The 20,149-nt window shown below is 48.5% G+C and overlaps 1 protein-coding gene and 1 pseudogene across 1 annotated transcript; one reads left to right on the forward strand and one right to left on the reverse strand.

Moving 5' to 3' along the window:
- The first annotated feature begins 15,247 nt into the window (after positions 1-15,247).
- LOC109778604 (probable phytol kinase, chloroplastic) lies at positions 15,248-16,874 on the forward strand. Its single transcript, XM_040394597.3, is given in 7 exon segments — positions 15,248-15,483; positions 15,864-15,935; positions 16,017-16,147; positions 16,241-16,356; positions 16,459-16,533; positions 16,536-16,572; positions 16,653-16,874. Coding segments are annotated over 6 exon segments (570 nt in total). The 5' UTR covers positions 15,248-15,483; positions 15,864-15,920; the 3' UTR covers positions 16,849-16,874.
- An 85-nt stretch (positions 16,875-16,959) lies between these two features.
- On the reverse strand, positions 16,960-19,777 carry LOC109778602 (probable arabinosyltransferase ARAD1; annotated as a pseudogene).
- Positions 19,778-20,149: the final 372 nt, after the last annotated feature.

Here is a 20,149-nt window from a genome sequence, read left to right on the forward strand (position 1 = left end):
GGTGAACTTTTTTCAAATTGGATGAACTTTTTTTCCAATCGATAATTTTTTTCAAAATCGATTAACTTTTTCAAATTGAATGAACTTTATCAAAATCGATGAACTTTTTTTAAATTTGATGAACTTTTTTCAAAATCGATGATGTTTTTAACAATTCGATGAACACATTTTCAAATTCGATGACTTTTTTAAATTTGATGAACTTTTTTCCAAATCGATGAACTCCTTTTCAAATTCGATGAACTCTTTCAAATTTGATGAACTTTTTTAGAATCGATGAAATTTTTTCAAATTGATGAACTTTTTAAAAATCGATGAAATTTTTTCAAAATTGATGAACTCTTTTTCAAATTCGATGACCTTTTTCAAATTCGATGAACTTTTTTATAAAATCGATGAACTTATTTTCAAATTCAATGAACTTGTTCAAAATCGATGAACTCTTTTACATTTGTTATGAACTTTTTATTTCAAAATCAATGAAATTTTCTTTTTGAAATCGATTTTCTTTATTGATGAACTTTTTTTTCAAATTTGTGATTTTTTTTTAAGTTTCTGGACTTTCTTTCAAATTTTATGAAAATTCTTGAATTCACAAAAAATTTCAATTTTTTCAATTTTTTGGTTTTCTCGTCAATCAGTAGTAGACCGATCTAGGGGATCGAACTAGGCGATTAAGGGAGAGTGAACGAGGCGATCGAGTAAAGTCAACCAGCCGAAGCGGAACAAGCGAACAAGGCAACCTGGGCCGGCCCAGTTCGCGTGCGCGTGGGCGCCAGAACCGGGAACCGGCGCTGAAAGCGCCCGTTAGGCGCTCCCCACACACCCCTAGCATACATAGGCTTCCTGTAACTGGTTCGGCCGATCACGGCAATGCTTTTATACATTGGTTTGTTTGCCTTTCTACATTAATTTATGTGGACTTTTTCACCGGTTTTTGTTTATTATTATTTTGTTCTTTCTTTTTTGTTTACTTTTCTTTTTTATTTTCATTATTATTTGAACATTTTTAAAACTCTTGATCTTTTCCACAATTAATTAACTTCTTCAAATCCGCGAACTTTATAGAATTTTGTGAATTTTTTTAAATCTATGAACTTTTTCCCAAATGCATTATTTTTTTAAAATTCATGGCCTTTTATTAAAATTCATAAATTTTTCCAAATGCATGATTTTTTTCAAATTCATGAACTTTTGATAAAATATGTGAACTTTTCCCAAAATCACGCACTCTTTTCAATTTTGAAAAAAAATATCTGTGATTTCTTTTGCAAAATCATCAACATTTTTTAGATACGTGAAATTTTTCAAATTCAGGATTTTTTTCCAAATTCATCATTTTTTCAAATATATGAAATTATTTAAAATTAGAGAATATCTTTAAAATTAGTGAGTTTTTTAAACTTTTTGAAACTTCTTAAATTCTTGAACTTTTTTCAAATTTGTTAATGTTTCAAAATTCATGAACAATTTTCAAATTCAAAAAAATGTTTCACATTCACGAACTTTCTCCAAATTCATGATTTGTTTTTGCAAATTTATGTATTTTTAACAATGTTGAGGATGTCGCTTATCATTATCGTCTCGATCAGCTAGGAATTAGAGATTAATCGGAAATCGATCGATTAATCGATTTTATCGGTCGACTATTAATCGGATATTTTTTGCAAATCTCAGGTACCCAACACTAAAATACGCTATATTCAACACCAAAACAGTATTTGATAGAAGTGTCACCTTGATTTCTAGCCTTTGAATCCTTGTATAATGATAAAAAAATAGGACACAAATACATATTGCGCAACAAGGTCCACAAAACATAAATAAACATAGTTTTTGCTAACATAGTGCTATGAATAGGTCTGATTTATCGGTAGATTCTCGATAAATTGCTTGTCAGAGCGATAAATCGGTCCAAAAGATAAATGGTGAAAATAAGGCATAATCTTATCGGTCACCCCCCAATTAGCGATAGATCGGAAGATTAATCGCTGAATCGGAAGATTTCTTGAACGGTCATTTTTAATAGAAAAAATTTACAATTCCACAAAAAATTTAAAAATATGTCAAACTATCCTACTTAAGAATGAAAACTAATTTTTCTAGAGAGTGTAAGGCAACTTCCCGGTGAGGGTTCCGAGCTGTTAGCGGCGTAGAAGTACGGAGGCTTGTAACTCTCCGGCCACGACGCCGTTTGTACTGTGGGCGTACCCCCGCGCCCTCCGCTGTGACGTCTGGCGGCCATCCGCTTCTTGAGGTTCTCCTCCTTCGCGGCCTTCGCCTTCACGCGGCGAGTTTGCCGCGTAGCAGAGCCAATCTTCTGAGCGACCGTCATGCTGGGATCCACTGGCACCTCCGTCACCTCCATCTCTGACAGGTTCTCCTCCGGTTCCATATATCGGTGGCGGAAGGAAGGAGGGGTGGAAGAAAATGGCGGGAATTGGGTGGACAACGACGGGGGATGGAAGAAGAGAGTGGTTGATTTTGGCGGCCAAATTTTGTATTTTGACCCTTTTGTGAAAGTTAAGCCAAATTTGACCCTGGTTGGAAAACAATTCAGGATCTAACTCTTTTCCTACCACCGGGGTCGATTGCAGGGGGAGGGGGTATACCAGCCTACCGCCAAGGCCCCTGGCGGTAGGCAACTTATCCACATTAGCGCAGCGTAGCCCTACCCCCGACACTACTAGGGAAAACCTTATATACAGAATCTTACCAGCAGCGCACTTCAAAATAAGGCGCTACTGCTATTTAGCAGTAGCGCGTGTCGACAAAAAGCGATGCTGAAATAAAAATAGCAGCAGTGCGTCTGTGGTAAGACGCGCTACTGCTATAGTTGCCACGACCTCGCCCCCCAGCTAGTTATAGCAGTGGCGCTTCATTTTAAACCGCACTATTGCTATTGATCATAGTAGTAGCGTGTATCCTAGACAAGCGCTACTGCTACGGCTACCTCATCCAGATCCTCTCCGCATGTCTCTCCCCCTCCTCACTCACTCACTCTCCCTCCCTCACCATACGTCGCCATGCTTCTCCCGCCGTCGCCGCATTGTCACCGTCCAAGAGCTCATTCTCCTCCACTCCTCCGTCGACGCCCTAGGTGAGCTCCTCCCTCCTGCCTCCAGCCGCCGCCAGCCCTCCTCCCTCCTCCATGCACCGCCTGCCCTCCTTCCTCCTCCAGCCGCCGACAACCCTCCTCCCCCCTCCTCCACCCACTGCCGCACCCCCCTCCTCCAGTCGTCGTCGGCCCACCTCCCTCCTCCTCTAGCCACCGCTAGCCCTCCTCCTCCAGTCGCCACTGGCCCTCCTCACTCCTCCTCCTAGTTTATAGTCTGAAAATATTCTAGTTTATAGTTTGTAATTTATAGTTATAGTTTATACTTTATATTTTATAGTTTCTATATTATAGTTTGTATTTTACTACATTTACTTGGTAAAAAATGTCCTCTACTTGTTATATTCTGCAATTAGGGCTTTTTCTTGGGTTCATAGTATATTTTGAAATATATTTCAGCAATCAAACTCTAAGTTATGTGAAATTAGGGCATTTTTCTATGGTTCAAGAAGTAGACAATAGGTAAAAAAATGAGGATAATAATGTTCTTAGGGTTTAGGAAACAAATTGCAGACAGTTGAAAATTTTATTTGGAATCAAATTGGATATTTACTTGATAGCTTATGGAGTTTCACTAAGTCCTAAGATGACAATAATAATGTTTTTATTTATATTTTTTTTCAGAAATCAAGGAGCCCCTGCATCATCCCCGCCGTTGTCCCCGTCACCGACCCCCTCCGACCTCGAGGTGAGACCAGCCACCCCATGTTGTTAATTTAATTTAGGTATTTTAGGTGTTTAATCTTAGAATAATGTAGTATGAACCCTAGTTATGATCGAACCATGTTCAAAATGTAGGTTTTTAATTAGGTGTCGTTAATAGAATTTAGGTGTTTGAGGTGTATTTAACAGAATTCTAGGTTGATTTTTGAAGTGGACATGTCATATTTTGAACATGTCATATTTGTTGTTATTTTTTTAGTTAAAGTATTTATTCCCACATCGACATCGACGATGCCTATCCCGCATCCTCATCGTCAACTCGGCGGAGGAGGCCTGCTTGATCAAAGGGGCCATGTCCGGGATTGGGTTCCGTCGGGCTGGTACTGGGAGGTTCTACCTTCCGGGAGGTGCAGCTTGGTGAGGAGCCAGTCCGTCGTTGACCCGAAATTTTTTTGGTTGCGGTCGCGTGGGCCACTGACGATGCAGAGGCTTTCGTCCCCCGCGGAGGTTGTACCTCACCATGTCAGCGAGGAGGACGAACACGTCCGTCGCTACATGGTTGCGTTGGAGGGCAGGTTTGACAATACCTGGCAGGTTCTCCAGGGATCTCACTGAAGCTATGATCCTGTGATGGTTCCTTCTCTTTGGGTGTCCACCGCCATCGCCGATACCCGTCGTTCGCTAGGGTTGTAGCTGTATTAGTGATGTTATATGTATGATACTATTTGAGATGTATTAGTGATAATATTCGACGATGTATGGACGCAAGAGATGATTTAGTTTTGCTTATTGAATGCATGCTAATTTGAATACTAATTTTGAAATGTTTTAGTTTTGCTTATTAGTGATAATATTCGACGATGTATGGAGCCCCTGCATCATCCCCGCCGTCGTCCCCATCACCGACCCCCTCCGACCTCGAGGTGACCATCAAGTTTGAATGCTCATATGATGTAGATACAAACATGTATATCTTGTGTTGCTCAAATAGGATATGTGCTTGCCCAAGTGGCCGACCATGTTTGCAGGTAACACCTCCAAGTGGCCTATGTTTTACCGGAGTGTTGATTAATTTCCGTTCCGGCAAATTTCAGGTGCTCGATATGTCCTTTTTTAGCAAAGGTCGTGCCGGATTTTTCCGTGAATTTTGGCTTGACTTGTGCTAAAATATGTAGGAAATATCGAGTGGACTGGATTTTCTAGAAAGATAATTAAACAACATTTCGGGTTGACTTTAAGTCTATCGAGGCTCCATACATGACAATCAAAAAATGAGTGAGGGAGAAAGTCTGCACCATATATGAGAGAGGAAGAATCCCGACTGTTGTCGTGGGGTTGTTTCTCCTTCTTCTCCTTGTGCTAGACCTTTGTTATGCACTAGGGGAAGAAGGAGTAACGACCATCACCGACGGTCGAAAAATCAGTGCGGGAGTGTGTCCACCATATATGAGAGAAGAAGAATGCCGACTGTTGTCGTGGGGTCGCTTCTCCTTCATTCCTGTGTGCTAGACATTTTGGTTTAATGCACTCGGGGAAGAAGGGAGGAGCGACCATCACCAACGGTCGAATATATACACCACGTGAGCTGAGAGTTTAAAAAAAAAGACTCGACGGACTGGTAGTCAGGCCGTGCTGAATAATAATGATCTAATTTCGTTTTTGTAGTACATATATTGAATTTTAGAAGTTAATCTTTGAATTATGAACATAGGAAACGTCGTCGGACAAGAAAGTCTCGCGGAGTGCTCCTGGTGCGGCGAAGACCGGGGTTTCTACGACAGGCCTCACCTAGTAGAAGGTCGGCGCTTCAGCATTAAGCTCCAGGAGACCTTCGATGTTGAAACGATACGCAACGACACAAAGTGTTTTTTCGTAATTAAGCTCGACTTCTGCTTCTTCAACGTGTAATTTTTCGTCTTTTACAATTGGACTAGCTTATCCCATGCTATGCAAGACACTATGTCTTGGAGAGGATGGATTTTGAATATCATGAAAATATGGAAACAAAGATAGTTCACCTAAGGACCCATCATGATTTTGATTTTGCTGTAAATCTGTACATTCTGAGAGCGTATCCCGTTTTGGTTGCCCGAATTGGGAAGCACTTTGCAAGGCATATGATTTTCATGAGGGTATGCTTGTCACCATGGATCTTGGTGATCCTGACATCGATGAAGACAATATGGACATTTGGGTCCTTGTTGATACGCTTCCAATTCTATCGCTACATGAGTTTCTCAAACATAGTTATTAAGTAATTTATATTGTTTATTTCAAAATAGTTGACAACTTTTTTCCATTCATAGCTTATTTTCATTCTTCAAAGAATGTGCGGAAGATGGTAGACAGAACCTACTACACCGATGGCGCAGAATTAACTTATCAGGAGAAAAATCATCTGATCTCATTTATTAATGATCTTGAGAATTACAATATCTATTATGGCGTAGAATTAACTCCTGCACATTATGGTCAATACGTGCCACTAGTGCACGTGTTGAACTATGGTAACATCCATGGAGATGCCATGGTAAGATTTTTTACTATTACGACATCTGTGCATCTTTTGCATAAATTCTTCTAAAACTAAACTACATTGCTAACTACGAAGTTATTACTGTGTTTTTCAACAGAAAATCCCGAAGGATTTGTGCCTTATCTGATATTTCCGAAAGGTCGCTTTGATGTTATGAGCTTACGGCCAGGTCATCCTACGCATCACTGATGTTCATACCGGATTTCTAAAACTGATAAAGACATGACAATCAAAGATTGGGAAAAATGTATGGTCAGTCATAGGGAGATACTTGGAAGCAACATTGTGCTATGCGCAAGAATTGGAGACAGGATAATCTTCATTCTCCATAATGGAGAGTCAGGGCCTACTTTGTTTTATGCTATTTTACCTAAGAGAGGGTAGTAGGTCCTATTAGAGAGGAGTAGGTCCTAGGTACAATGTGTTATTTTGTGGTACAATGTGTTAGAGTTGATGATGAGGAGGAGTTGTGATTATGACTAGTGACCAACTTACTATATGATGTCTCATTGACGAAAATGATGATCATGAGGAGTTGTTATATGACAATGATGTATTATGATAATAAGTTGTTAATGATATGACGACGATGATGATGATGATGATGATGATGATTTATTATATCATTGGATGAAAGAACCACGAATTAGTTTCAAGTAGATGGATCCATCCACTTGAAACTAATCCACGGTTCTTTCACCTAGTGATGTAATAACTCATTATGATGTAAAAACAATCTCTAAATTGCTATTGTATGAAAAATTATATAATGATGTATGAATACGACATAAAATGAAAAAGAAATAGAATACGCAATAATAGTAGTAGCGCGGGCACAAAGGCGCGCTGCTAGTATTTACCAGTAGCGCTTCCTACGGAATGTGCTACTACTAAGTGCGTATAGCAATAGCGTGTCTGGACCAACGCTACTGCTAACCTTTAGTTGTAGCAACGTATCAGTAGCGCGGCACCCCGCGCTACTGATAGGCCAAAAACCAGCGCTACTGCTAAGCTTTTCCCTAATAGTGCGAGGTGCCCGGCCGGCACGTATAAGCACTGTAGTTGATGCTCAATCTTTTTATGGTAGGACGAGCACCCCTACCGCCAAGGGCCTTGGCATTAGACTGTTATACCCTATTGCCATCGCCCGCGACAGTAGGAAAAGGGTCAGATCTCAAAAAAAGTTCGAACTAGAGTCAGATCTGGCTCAACTTTTGCAAAAGGGTCAAAACACCAAATTTAGCCGATTTTGGCGCGGACACAATGCGGGTTGCTACAAAAGTACAGGCTTTGCCTTCCTTTTGGGTGGGTCGGGGGGGTCAGAGTGTGACGTTTAGCGTGACCGGACTCCCGCAAAGCCCTCACGTTTGTCTTCGGTTTACGAGAGAAATTGCGTCCTGACCACGATGTGCATTGATCCAGGACCGCGTTGAGTGGCTTCCGCTGTCCGGATAGCGCGGCCCGGACGTACGCGGGAGGTTTGTGGGTCGGCGGTGGAGATGCATGCTCTTAGTTACAACATCCAACACAAGACAATCTGACACGTTACATCCAAGGCTGCATGCAGCCGAGTGAATAGCATAAAACTACCATAATTCGCGTTACGGTTCCAAAAAACTACCACAAATTTGTTTGCGGCTGATAACTACCGGAATGTTCGTCGGTTGTTTCAAAAAACCCAAAACGTCGAGTGCTTTGTTGGGGTCCACGCGTAAGATAACCGTTTGTTTGACCGTTAACTTACATGTGGGGCTTATATGTCAATGTCTCTTCCCGATGAGTTTTCAATCAGGTCCTTGTAATATTTTTGCAAAAAGCAATCTGGTCCCTGCTCCCGATCCAGTGGAGACGCGCCCGCGGCGATCGTCAGGAGCTTCGATCCCGAGCGCCTCCTTGCCGGAACCCGCGACACCGCCCCGTCTGGCCAGCGAGCAGCGGCCGCTCCATGCCTGCCTCGCCTGCGGCCGCCACCCCTGCCTCGCCTACTCCCGCCGCCACCCCTGCCCGGACGACGCCATTGCTTGCCTCCTCGAGCTCACCGTGGACGGCCTGCGTCGTTGCTGGAGCGTGCGCCTCCTTCCGTCGTGGGCGAGGCCGGCCTCTGCTACGGCCGCCGAAAGACCCTCGAGCAGCTTACCCCGCTTCGGCTCACCTCTGGTATGCGTCCTCATCTCCACCTCCACCACCAGGAGCTCCGGCAAGCTCGTACCATGGACATGGGGGAGGCGGGGCTCGTCGGGTGCGGGACGTGGCGCGGGGCGGCGGCGTAGGCAGTGGTGTGGCCAGCGGCCATGGCCGCCTCGCGCGGTGGCCGGACATGGCACGGGGCAGCGGCAACGGTGTGGGTAGCAGCGTGGCCAGCGCGAAGGTGGTGGCCAGATGTAGCATAGGGCGACTGCATGGGCAACAGTGTCGCCAGCGGCCATGGCTTGGCTTGTTCTTCGGCGCGGGCGCAACATCCAGGAGGCGGCCGAGGGAGGAGGAGAGGAATATGAGAAAGACACGCTGACATGTGGGCCCCATATGTCATTTAACGGTCAAACAAAAGGTTTGCTTAGAAGCGGGCCCCAACTGTCATAATCACGATTAATTGCAGAGCACTCGGCGTTTTGGGTTTTTTGAAACAGGCGACACCGATTTCGGTAGTTATTAGTCACAAATAAATTTCTAGTAGTTTTTTAAAACCCTAACGCGAATTGTGATAGTTTTATGCTATTCACTCCATGCAGCCACGCCCAAAACAGCGACCTATTTTATCCTCTACGAGGGAAAGGCAAGCACCGTTGGCTAACTTGCTTGGGCATGCACGTCTCTTAAACCGGTGGAATTTCTAACTACGCCCCAAATACAAAGAGGGACAGCACGCCGGGGATGGCCCAACGATTTGTCCGTATCAAAGTCCCGTAATATCTCAATGCACCATAACTTATCACATTTCTTTTTGCGAAAGGCTTAAACTTATCACTTATGATCACTTTAGTGTTTACTGTTGTGCTAGAATGCAAAAGAAAAAGTGATGTGAAAATTTTGGTTTTTGCATGCAAAACACCCTAAGTCCAAACGCATGCATTCTTCCTCCACAAGAAAAGACCCTAGGCTCTCCTCCTCTGGTTGGCGCCGCCGCCGGCCCGCCCCGCCTTCAAATGGCCTTTGAGGCGTGGAGGTGGGGAGGGCTTCGCCCGGCCCGTCCCCCCTCCCCCGCGCTGATGCATGGGAGTACGTGTCACGGCGGCGTGGCTTGCTTTTGACTTGTTTCAGTATTTGTTGTCGTCTTTAGATGGTCCGTGGAGCTGGCTATTATTAGATCGGAACTTCGGAAGTATCTCTCTGGAAAAAATAAATAAAGGGAAAATGCTCTCTCTCCATTTTTTTTAGGGAAAATGTTCTTGACGGGTGATGCTCGCCAAGCCTAGGGACGGTCGACAGCGCACCCAGTCCTGTTGGGTACCATCGGCGCTGTCCACTTCGGTCCAGCTGGGCCCGCTGCCTACTGACCAATGTGGCGGCGGGGGCTGCTACCGCTAGATTCACCGGGACGGGACCGCGCACCGCACGGGAAGTACGCCGCCGCGTCCAACCAACCAACCAGCCACTGTTCCCACTCTACTCCAGTCACGTTTAAAAAATATCCTCCGATCCAATCGCCGTCCCCGGAGCGCGCGCCCCGACAAACCCGCTTGCCTCCCCGCCCGCTCCCTCGTCGCGTCCCTGTCTCCCTCCAGCGCCCACTTCTCTTCTCTTCTCTTCTCTTCTCATGGCGTCGGCGCGGCCGGCGTTCCCTGTTGAGATGTAGATATTGCATGTGTATTTCTTGTACAACAAGCCCTCCTCCTTTCATGTATAGTTAAGGATGTGGCTCCCTTTTGTATTTATATATACGTATATATTGCACCCGATCAATATATCGTGAGTTGCATAACCTTCCACATGGTATCAGCCTCCCTTCGATCCTCCTTGCCCTAGCCACGTCGCCGCCGCTTCCTAAGCCGCCGCCGCTACCTCCTCCGCTACGCCCGTGCCACCGAGCCTCTCACCGCCGTCGTAGCCCACCCCGCGCGTCGCCGGCTCCCCTGCCGCCGCCACAACCACCCGCCCCTTGCCTCGCGATCTCCACCCCACCCCACTGCCACCTAAACCCTAACCCACGCCGCTACCCAGCCGCCCGCTGCCACCACCAAACCCTAACCCTACCCCGGCCGCACCAGCGCCATGTCCGGCTCTGACCTATCCCACCGGTCCGCCGCCTCCACCCCTCCGGTCGTCCGCCCGCCGAACCCCTACGACTCCTCCGCCGGTTCCTCCGCCGCCACCCTCCCCGATCCTGCCTACATCCGTGATGTTCCCATCGAACGTCGCGTTCCGGTCATCCTCTCCCACAAAGAGACGAATTTCTATGCCTGGAAAACATACTTCAATCTCCTCTTTCGTGAGTATAACCTGCAAGATCACATCGACGGCACCGCCAACCTCTTCGTCCTGAACCGCGACGCCGACTGGCTGGCGATCGATGCCACCATTGTCAGGTGGCTCTTCCTCACCGTGTCTAAGGACATCTTCCACACCGTCGTTCGCGACAAGGATGATGGGTGCACGGTGTGGAACAAGATCGTTGGTCTCTTCAGCGACAACAAGCTCCAACGGATCGTCTTCCTGCAGCAGGAGTTCTTCGGGTGTCACTAAAATGACTCCTCTATCGACGACTACTGCATGTGCCTCAAGACCCTCTCTGACGAGCTCAACGATATCGGCTTCAAGGTGGGCGATGAGCTGCTCCTCTCCACACCGCCGGCCTCAACGAGGATCTCGGCAACGCCGCCTCCAACCTCACCCTCATGGCGAACCCTACCTACGAGCGGGCGGTGGCATATCTCCGTCTCGAGGAACGCCGGTTGAAGCATCTTCGCTCCCGTGCCGTTCACACCGCCTTCGCCGCCGGCTACTCGCGCGGCGGTCCTGCACCCATGGGCGCGCCTCTCGGTTTTCCGGCGCCCTTCCAGGCGCCTCGGCCTCCGGCCCCTCCCGCGCCGGCTGGTGCCTACGGCGCCCCGTTCCAACCGCGGCCCCCTGGTGCTCCGGCTCTTCCCCAACACCCGCCGTAGCAACAGCAACATCAGTCGCGCCAGCGGCGCCGTGGCCGCGACAAAGGCCAGCAGCCGCAACAGCCGTCGCGCGCCGGGCCACCTCAACAGCAACAGCCGACGCCGCCTTGGGGGGCGGCCACAACCCCTGGACAGGGTTCGTGCACGCCTACACCATGCCCGTGCCACCCCCCCCCCCCCCCCCCCGCTCCGAGTCTCCTCGGGCCCGGACCCTCCGGTCATCAGGCCTTCTTCGCTGGTCAGCAACCAGGCTCGGTTGCCCCACAGCCCTACTACTCTCCCGCTCCGGTTGGCTATGGCGGGCCAAACCCTAGCGATGGAGTGACCGGCTACTCGGGCTACCCCGCACCGGACTCCTACGACCCGACTCTACTCGCTGCACTTCATCAACAGCCTCCGACCGGGGCCTATACCGGCAGTGGCGACTGGTTCATGGACACCGGTGCCTCATCACATATGGCCGCTTATCCGGGTAAACTCTCTTCCGCGTCTCCTATTCACACTTCCTCTCGTATCATTGTCGGTAATGGTACTGGTCTTCCCATCACTCATATTGGTTCCACTAGTTTTCCTTCCACTTCTCGACCACTTTATCTCAATAATGTTCTTGTGTCTCCTGAACTTATTCAGAACTTAGTCTGTGTTCGTAAACTTTCTCGTGATAACTCTGTAACTGTGGAATTTGACAATGTTGGTTTTTCTGTTAAGGACACCCTCACCCAGATGGTTCTTCACCGCTGTGACAGCTCCGACGATATGTACTCCGTCCAGCCTCCATCATCCACACCTGCTGGACCAGTTGCTCTTTCTGCCAGCGTCGATCTTTGGCACGCCCGTCTTGGTCATCCTAGTTCCAACGCTCTTCGTCAAATAATTAGGGATTTTTCTTTTACATGTAATAAAACGGATGCGCACTCTTGTCACGCATGCCGTCTGGGCAAACATGTTCGCCTTCCCTTTAGCACTTCATCCACAGTTGCATTGTTACCTTTTGAGTTAATTCACAGTGATGTCTGGACCTCTCCCGTTGCTAGTAATAATGGGTTTTCATATTACCTCGTTATCTTAGATGACTATTCTCACTTTGTGTGGACCTTTCCGTTGCGTAAGAAGTCTGAAGTTGCTGCCACCCTTACCGCCTTCTACTCTTATGTGTCTACACAATTTGGTCGTCCCATCCGCGCATTGCAAACGGATAATGGGAAAGAGTTCGACAACACCACCATCTGCAACCTTCTCTCCACCCATGGCACCATTTTCCGCCTCACATGCCCTTACACTTCACAGCAGAACGGCCGGGCTGAACGCATTCTTCGCACTCTAAATGATTGCGTCCGTACCCTCTTATTTCATGCCTACATGCCTTCGCGCTTCTGGCCTGATGCTCTCGCTACTGCCACCCTCATCGTTAACCTTCGTCCGTGTCGTACCCGCTGAAACTTTACACCACACCACCTTCTCTTCGGGTCTCCACCCTCATATGACGGCCTTTGTATTTTCGGTTGTCTTTGTTACCCGAATACCGCCGCCACTTCCCCTCATAAACTTGCCCCCCGTTCCCTCCCGTGTGTCTTTCTTGGTTACCCGGCTAACACTAAGGGCTACAAGTGCTATGATCCGGTTGCTCACCGTGTCATCACATCACGGCACGTTTATTTCGACGAGTTTTGTTTCCTGTTTAAACAGGAACAACATGTGGCTTCTCCTTCGGCGCCCGGCTCTTCTTCGCCCGACATTGTCCGCCCCGGCTCTTTGTCGCGGCGTGGTGCGCCCCTCGGTCGTACTGTGCTACGGATGCCGCCTGCTGCCTCCCCGGCTGCACCCCCTTCGCCAGCCCCGTCGGCGTCTCCACCGGCCTCGCCGGCCCCGACGGCCACTCCGGCGTCTACATCGGCCTCGCCGGCCCTGCCGGCCTCGGTGGCCCCGTCGGCCTCACCAGCTCCGCTGGTCTCGCCGACCCCCGCGGTGGCCTCGCCGGCCTCGTTCCCGGCTTCTTCACCGACTACGGCGGCATCTTCGCCGTTTGCTACTCCTCCTAGAGCACCCGCCGGCCCCGTCACTCGGTCCCGTATGGGAGTCTTCCGGCCGAGTACCCGGTACTCCAAGGAGGAGTACACCTGTGTGGCTTCGACGTCCGCGCCATCACCATCGCCTCTGCCGGCCTCTACTCGTGCCGCGCTTCGTGACCCCTTGTGGTTTGCAGCCATGAAGGAGGAATTCAACGCCTTGCAGCGCAATCACACTTGGCAGCTTGTCCCACGACCCCCTCATGCCAACATTATTACCCGAAAGTGGGTCTTCAAGCACAAGTTTCATCCCGACGGCACCCTCGACCGCCACAAAGCGCGTTGGGTTGTTCGCGGTTTTCGTCAGCGCGCCGGTGTCGACTTCACCAACACTTTTGCCCCGGTGGTTAAGCCCGGGACGATTCGGACTGTCCTTCAGCTAGCGGTGTCCCGCTCTTGGCCTGTGCATTAAATGGACGTCTCTAATGCTTTCCTTCATGGTCATCTTGAGGAACAGGTGTTCTGTCAGCAGCCCACGGGATTCGTTGATGAGTCCTCTCCGAATCATGTGTGCTTGCTCTCTCGGTCCTTGTATGGGCTTAAGCAGGCTCCTCGCGCCTGGTACCAGCACATCGCAGCGTTTCTTCATCAACTTGGCTTCCGCTCCACTCGCTCCGATGCTTCGCTGTTTGTCTACCACCAGGGCGATGCTACTGCTTTCCTGCTGCTCTATGTCGACGACATCATCTTGACATCATGCTCGACTGCCCTTCTTCGACAGCTCACCGATCGTCTTCGTGCTGAGTTTGCCATTAAGGACTTAGGTCCTATGCACTATTTCCTCGGGATCGAGGTTATTCGTCGAGCATATGGCTTCTTTCTTCATCAGCGAAAGTATGCTCATGAGCTTCTGGACCGTGCCGGAATGCTTAACTGCAAACCGGCTGCCACGCCTGTCGACACGAAGGCCAAACTCTCTGCCACGGATGGTTCTCCTGCTTCATATGCTCCGTTCTACAGGTCGATTGTTGGTTCAGTACCTCACTCTTACTCGTCCGGAGCTCCAGTACGCTGTGCAGCAGGTGTGCCTCCATATGCATGCTCCTCGTGATGCTCACTGGACCGCGGTCAAGCGCATCCTGCGCTATATCCGTGGCACCTTGGATCTTGGGTTGTCACTTCAGGCTTCGTCCTCTATGGACTTGACGGCTTATTCTGACGCTGATTGGGCCGGCTGCCCCGACACCCGCCGCTCGACCTCCGGCTATTGCGTCTACCTTGGACCATCACTCATCTCCTGGTCGTCCAAGCGGCAGCCCGTTGTCTCCCGCTCCAGTGCTGAAGCGGAGTACCGCGTCGTTGCCAACGTCGTCACCGAGTGTTCCTGGCTTCGTCAGCTTCTGCATGAGCTCTTGTCTCCGGTTGATAAGGCCACGATTGTTTACTGTGACAACATTTCTGCGGTCTACCTCTCCGCCAACCCGGTTCATCATCGACGCACCAAGCACATTGAGATTGATATCCACTTTGTTCCGGAACAGGTAGCTCTTGGTCATGTACGCGTGCTACATGTCTCATGTCCCAACAATTTGCTGACATCATGACCAAGGGCTTGCCTACCGCGTCCTTCGAGGAGTTCTGATCCAGTCTTTGCGTCGACCATGGTGCCGCTTCGACTGCGGGGGGTGTTGAGATGTAGATATTGTATGTGTATTTCTTGTACAACAAGCCCTCCTCATTCCATGTATAGTTGAGGACGTGCCTCCCCTTTGTACTTATATATACGTGCATATTGCACCCGATCAATATATCGTGAGTTGCGTAACCTTCCACACTCCCCTCCTCCCCGACCTCGCTGCTGCTCGCGCGCTCCATCTCCGCCCCCCGAGGGGGTGGCTCGTCGCCGCCGTCGGCGTCCCGGCCGTGGCGGGGGCGCTCGCGGCCTCGGCGCCGGCGCCGGCGACGCTGCTGCGGGACGGAGGCGCCACGCTGCTCGTCACCGCCGGGGCCTACTCCCTCGTGCGCGCCTTCGACGCGCTCACCGAGCGCCGCATCGTCCAACAGGTCTCGTGCACTCCGCTCCTTGACCGACCTCCCATTAATACGTACTACTAGTAAGTCACTGACGAGGTGTGATCTGTTTCCTAATAGTGAACTCAACTAGTAACATCAATCACCAGAGCCTCCCTGATCTTCTAGAAAAACATCAATCACTAGGAAGATTACTACTGTACTGTTTGTTTACTGAACTTGATTCAGTTAAAGCTCGCCCAGATCGAGCTTCCTGCTGTCAGCTTGCCACTGCTCTAGACCAACGACTGAATCTCAGCATGTACAGTAAAAATGGTCTAATTATTTACATTGATCAAACACGAATTGATTAATAACTGCCTCGTTTGGCTCCTTGCTTGGTTGCTAACTTGTGGTACTTGTCACCATTAAAGGCAGAGCTTGAGCAGGAAGGTTGTGCATGTGCTATCCGGGATCTTTTTCATGGCTTCATGGCCACTCTTCAGGTACTCCTCCAGCTGTATCCAACTCCCTTACATCTTCAGATCAGAACAGAGTTCCTAAGATAGACATGCTCTGTTTTGCAGCAATTCGACCGGTGCACGGTTCTTCGCGGGGTAGTCCCGTTCCTGAACTGCGTCAGGCTTCTCGCCTACGGCCTCAGCTTCTACTCCGACGAAGCTCTTGTCAAATCTGTGACCCGTGAAGGAAAACGAGAGTAATCCCAATGTGCCAGCAACGTTATTTACTTTTGATCGTCCATTCTTCTTCGAGACATCACCTCCCTGATGCAATCTATGGTTTCTGACAGGGAATTGCTTAGAGGCCCTCTCTACTATGTCATTGTGCTACTGATCATTGTTCTAGTCTTTTGGCGTGACTCCCCGATCGGGATCGTTTCCTTGTCGATGATAAGCGGCGGAGACGGTAAGATGGAAATGGGTTACAGGTTCTGTAACACCGCATTACACTTGACGACTTGTTCGTTTTCGCTGAGTTTCTGCGTCTGCTTGGATCTTGGCTTCGCAGGCTTTGCTGACATTGTTGGGAGAAGATTCGGCTCGCTGAAGCTGCCATTCAACGACAAGAAGAGCTGGGTTGGAGTGGCGCAATGTTCATATCTGGGTTCCTGCTGTCCGCTCTGTAGGGTTCTTGCGACGCACTCCTGTTGCCTTGACAGAATTTCGCACGCGTTGCTGATGTACTCTGTTTTCTTGTTGCAGGATGCTGTAATATTTCTCGTGGCTTGGTTACATCCATGTCAGCTGGGATCAGGCGATTGGTAAACTGGTTCTCATTGCGCTGGCAGCCACTGTGGTGGAGTGTATTCCTGTAACTGATGTTGTAGATGACAATATCTCTGTTCCATTGGCCACCATGTTGGTCGCCTTTCTGTTGTTTGGCAACACTGCAAATTGAATATATGAACAAATGTTTTGAGCTCCTCCTGTACTGGCACCAGAAGTTCTCTCATCTCCCTTTTCCCCTTTGAAGCAAAAAAATAGGCATCAGGACACCCATGTCTAAACATTTGTTTTCAACAATTTGTACCAATATATATCAATCCGTATTCAGCCTTCTCAATTCATTTCAAATGGGCAATATGTTTTCAGTGAACAAACAAGCCCCATACAACAACCTATTGAGCAATAAGCAAAAAAATAAAATAAATCCTGAATAGTGCATAAGAAACGCTGGCCTACAGTTACATGCTCATATTTGCAACTACCAAGGGGGAAATTAACTGACTTGCAGTCATCTGAGCTTTTCTTGAGGGATTGACGACTAAGAGAGGCGGCCATGTACAATGGCACCGAAGTGGGATTGATGCGCCTTCAGGCTTCCGCTTCTCCCGGGTGACTGCTTCTTGAATCATCGACAATTTCTGATGAATCTTCTTCCATATGTGGTTCACAGCACCATCTTCCGGGGCAGAGACCTTGCTACTTTCGTGACTGTTTTCGTACTCAAAGATATGCTGCACTCCAGCCAGGTTTCTTCTGAATTCATCCTTCTGCTGCTTGGAGATATTCCTTAGGTAGTCTGTTAGCCATTTGGGTCTCATTGCGTTACCGACTGACACAAAAATGGAGAATTCTGTGTAGTCTATCATCCCTTCGAAAGGAAGCTCAATGTCATCGCTGACAATGACTGGTATGCAAAGACTTGCAACAGCATCAAATAGACGACATGAACTTGGGGTGTCACCAGCTGGGTGCAAGCAAAACTCTGATGTTCGCATTCCTTTAATTGATTGTTCACGACCTGTAGCATTAGGAAAACCTTCTTCCATGACGACATCAGGCTCGTTAAGCATCAAGTCCCACAGTTTTTCACGCACCAAACCACCCTGAAAACAAATAAACGGACTGATCAGATAGATGGTTTTAATTATTATTTTGCAAGCAGTATAAGCTAGGCTGAAGTTAGTTGCTTCACTCAGATATACAAATCAAAGGAACAACCTAGTGTTAGCTTAATCATGTGTTTCTGTTATTATTATTGATCTTTACAAAGACCCTCGGGAGTTCTACTAATGTACACTGCATAAGCGATAAAGTCCTGTTGAAAGCAAAATGACGTTTTAGTGTTTTTTAGGCACAATGCTTCAAATAATACTTCCTGGAATAAATAGACACAAAAAGAGAGCCAAACATTTTTGTTTGAAAGAGCTAGCATCAGATATAACAGAGACCTAGAAGATTTTTAAGTACAATAAAATCATTTACCATATGTTTATTCTTTTTCACTTAGAGAGTTAGTTTCAGATATTACATAGGTGATAACCAATTTCAGGAATTTCAAAGCTGATTACAGATAAAAACGATGTAACCCAGGCTCAAGAAGTACATGTTTGCACACTTTTTTATGAAATTAATGATAAAATGCAAGTTAATAGTCAAGTACAGGATAGGATTCAGATAGCAGATAAACCTTTCCAAATATAATGCGTAAAACAGGAGCTTTATTTTATGATTAATAGTACAAACCCGATGCCTGTGCTTGGCTCCCTTGAAGTACAGAAGAGTGGGGCGATCCATATTTTCTGATAGGTGCAGGGTAGGCAGCAAATGTGTGTAAGGCACAATGACATCTTTCAGCAATGACACTTGAGTGTGTTGTATCATATGAGAAGAGTTGCCGCCTGCAGATTTTGAATCGAGTTTGTACCACCCGCCAAAATGAACCACCAGTAGAATTGCTGGAGCAATCTCCGCTCGGACATGCCACATTGCCATAGGGTCTGTCAAACAACGCCTCAGTATTTAACATGACCTGAGCATCCAAAAGAAAAATAAGCTGCTAGGCAAATGATCTTCACCAAGACATAAACAATACACCAAACACTTCTGCGCCACTTCACTTGCATAAAAGCACAATGTTTCTCTCGTTTACTGAACTGTGCTAATATAAGTTTCTCTCCTAATTTTCTAACCTATACTGAGCTGCTCTACTAGGCACACACAGACTTGCATGATCCACATAGGTCTCTTGCTAACTAGTGAGATTTCATAGTAAGTCACTTCCTTGGCTGAGAAAACCATCACGAAACCATGAAACTTAACAGCTATGCTAACCTTGATTCACAGTATTCAAACATACTTTCTAATTTCTCTCTGGATTAGTGCATTACAACTTTACAAGGATAGGATTCACAATTCCCCACCGGCCCAGCATAATTACCTGTGAGGACGAAGACGTGGTCGCGGCCGCCGGACCGGCGCCAGGCCGGGTGGGCGGTGACGCGGTCGACGACGTCCCGCTGGCGGCGATAGTCACCGTTCCCCTCCTTCCTGCGGAAGGCGCCCTTGGTGGCGCCCCACCCGAGCTCCATCTCCGCGGAGAGCGTGGCGAAGAAGGGGACGAACACGACGTCGGCCTCCCTCCAGTCGGCGACGACCCTCACCGCCGCGAACGCGGGGGCGGCGGGGCCGAGGAGGGAGCGCAGGAGCCAGTACTCGGCGCTGTACTGCCGGATGAGGGGGCTGGAGGGGTAGGGCGGGTGGCCGCGCGGCGGCGGGTGGTCCGGGTCGGAGGAGGCCGGGATGCGGGCGTCGGCGGAGGGGAGCGACCAGTAGAGGTCGAGCAGGCCGTGGTTGAGCGCGCGCGGGAGGTCCGCGACGTAGACGCTGAGGCGGCGGCGGTGGCCGGGGTCGGGGTCGGTGGTGTGCGCGGAGGGGAGGAGGACGGCCTGAGGAGGAGGAAGGAGAGGGAGAGGATGAGGACGACCGGGACGGCCAGCAGGGCGGGGCGCTTCATCGCCGCCCGCCGGATCTCGCCTGAGATGGGAGGCGGCGACATGGTGGGAGAGAGAGGGGTGCCGCCCTCCGTGGCACGCTTCGCCTGAATTTTCTAGTATCTGAATTCAAAATTCCGTTCGGTATTCGTGATGAAAACTCCACAAACAAATATACTTCTTGCATATGCTGTTTGAAAATGTGTTGTGTAAATATCGTTGTAACCCTGCAGATGGTAAGTCTTTTCCTCTCTTTTATATAAAATGATACACACACGTGCATATTTGAGAAAAAAAAGTGTTGCGTAGATACTTAGGCATTGGGTGTCCGATGAGGCACTTGGGCACACTTTTTGCAAGCAAAACAAATGGAGCCTAGAAGGGTTTTGATCCCTTGTTGGATTGAGTTTTCCATCAAATGCGAGAAATGAGGGAAACACAATAACAAACGCAGCTTGCTGCAACAACATGCAAAACAAGAAT

The sequence above is a fragment of the Aegilops tauschii genome, chromosome 7, assembly GCF_002575655.3.
Source record: "Aegilops tauschii subsp. strangulata cultivar AL8/78 chromosome 7, Aet v6.0, whole genome shotgun sequence".
Classification (NCBI taxonomy): Eukaryota; Viridiplantae; Streptophyta; class Magnoliopsida; order Poales; family Poaceae; genus Aegilops; species Aegilops tauschii.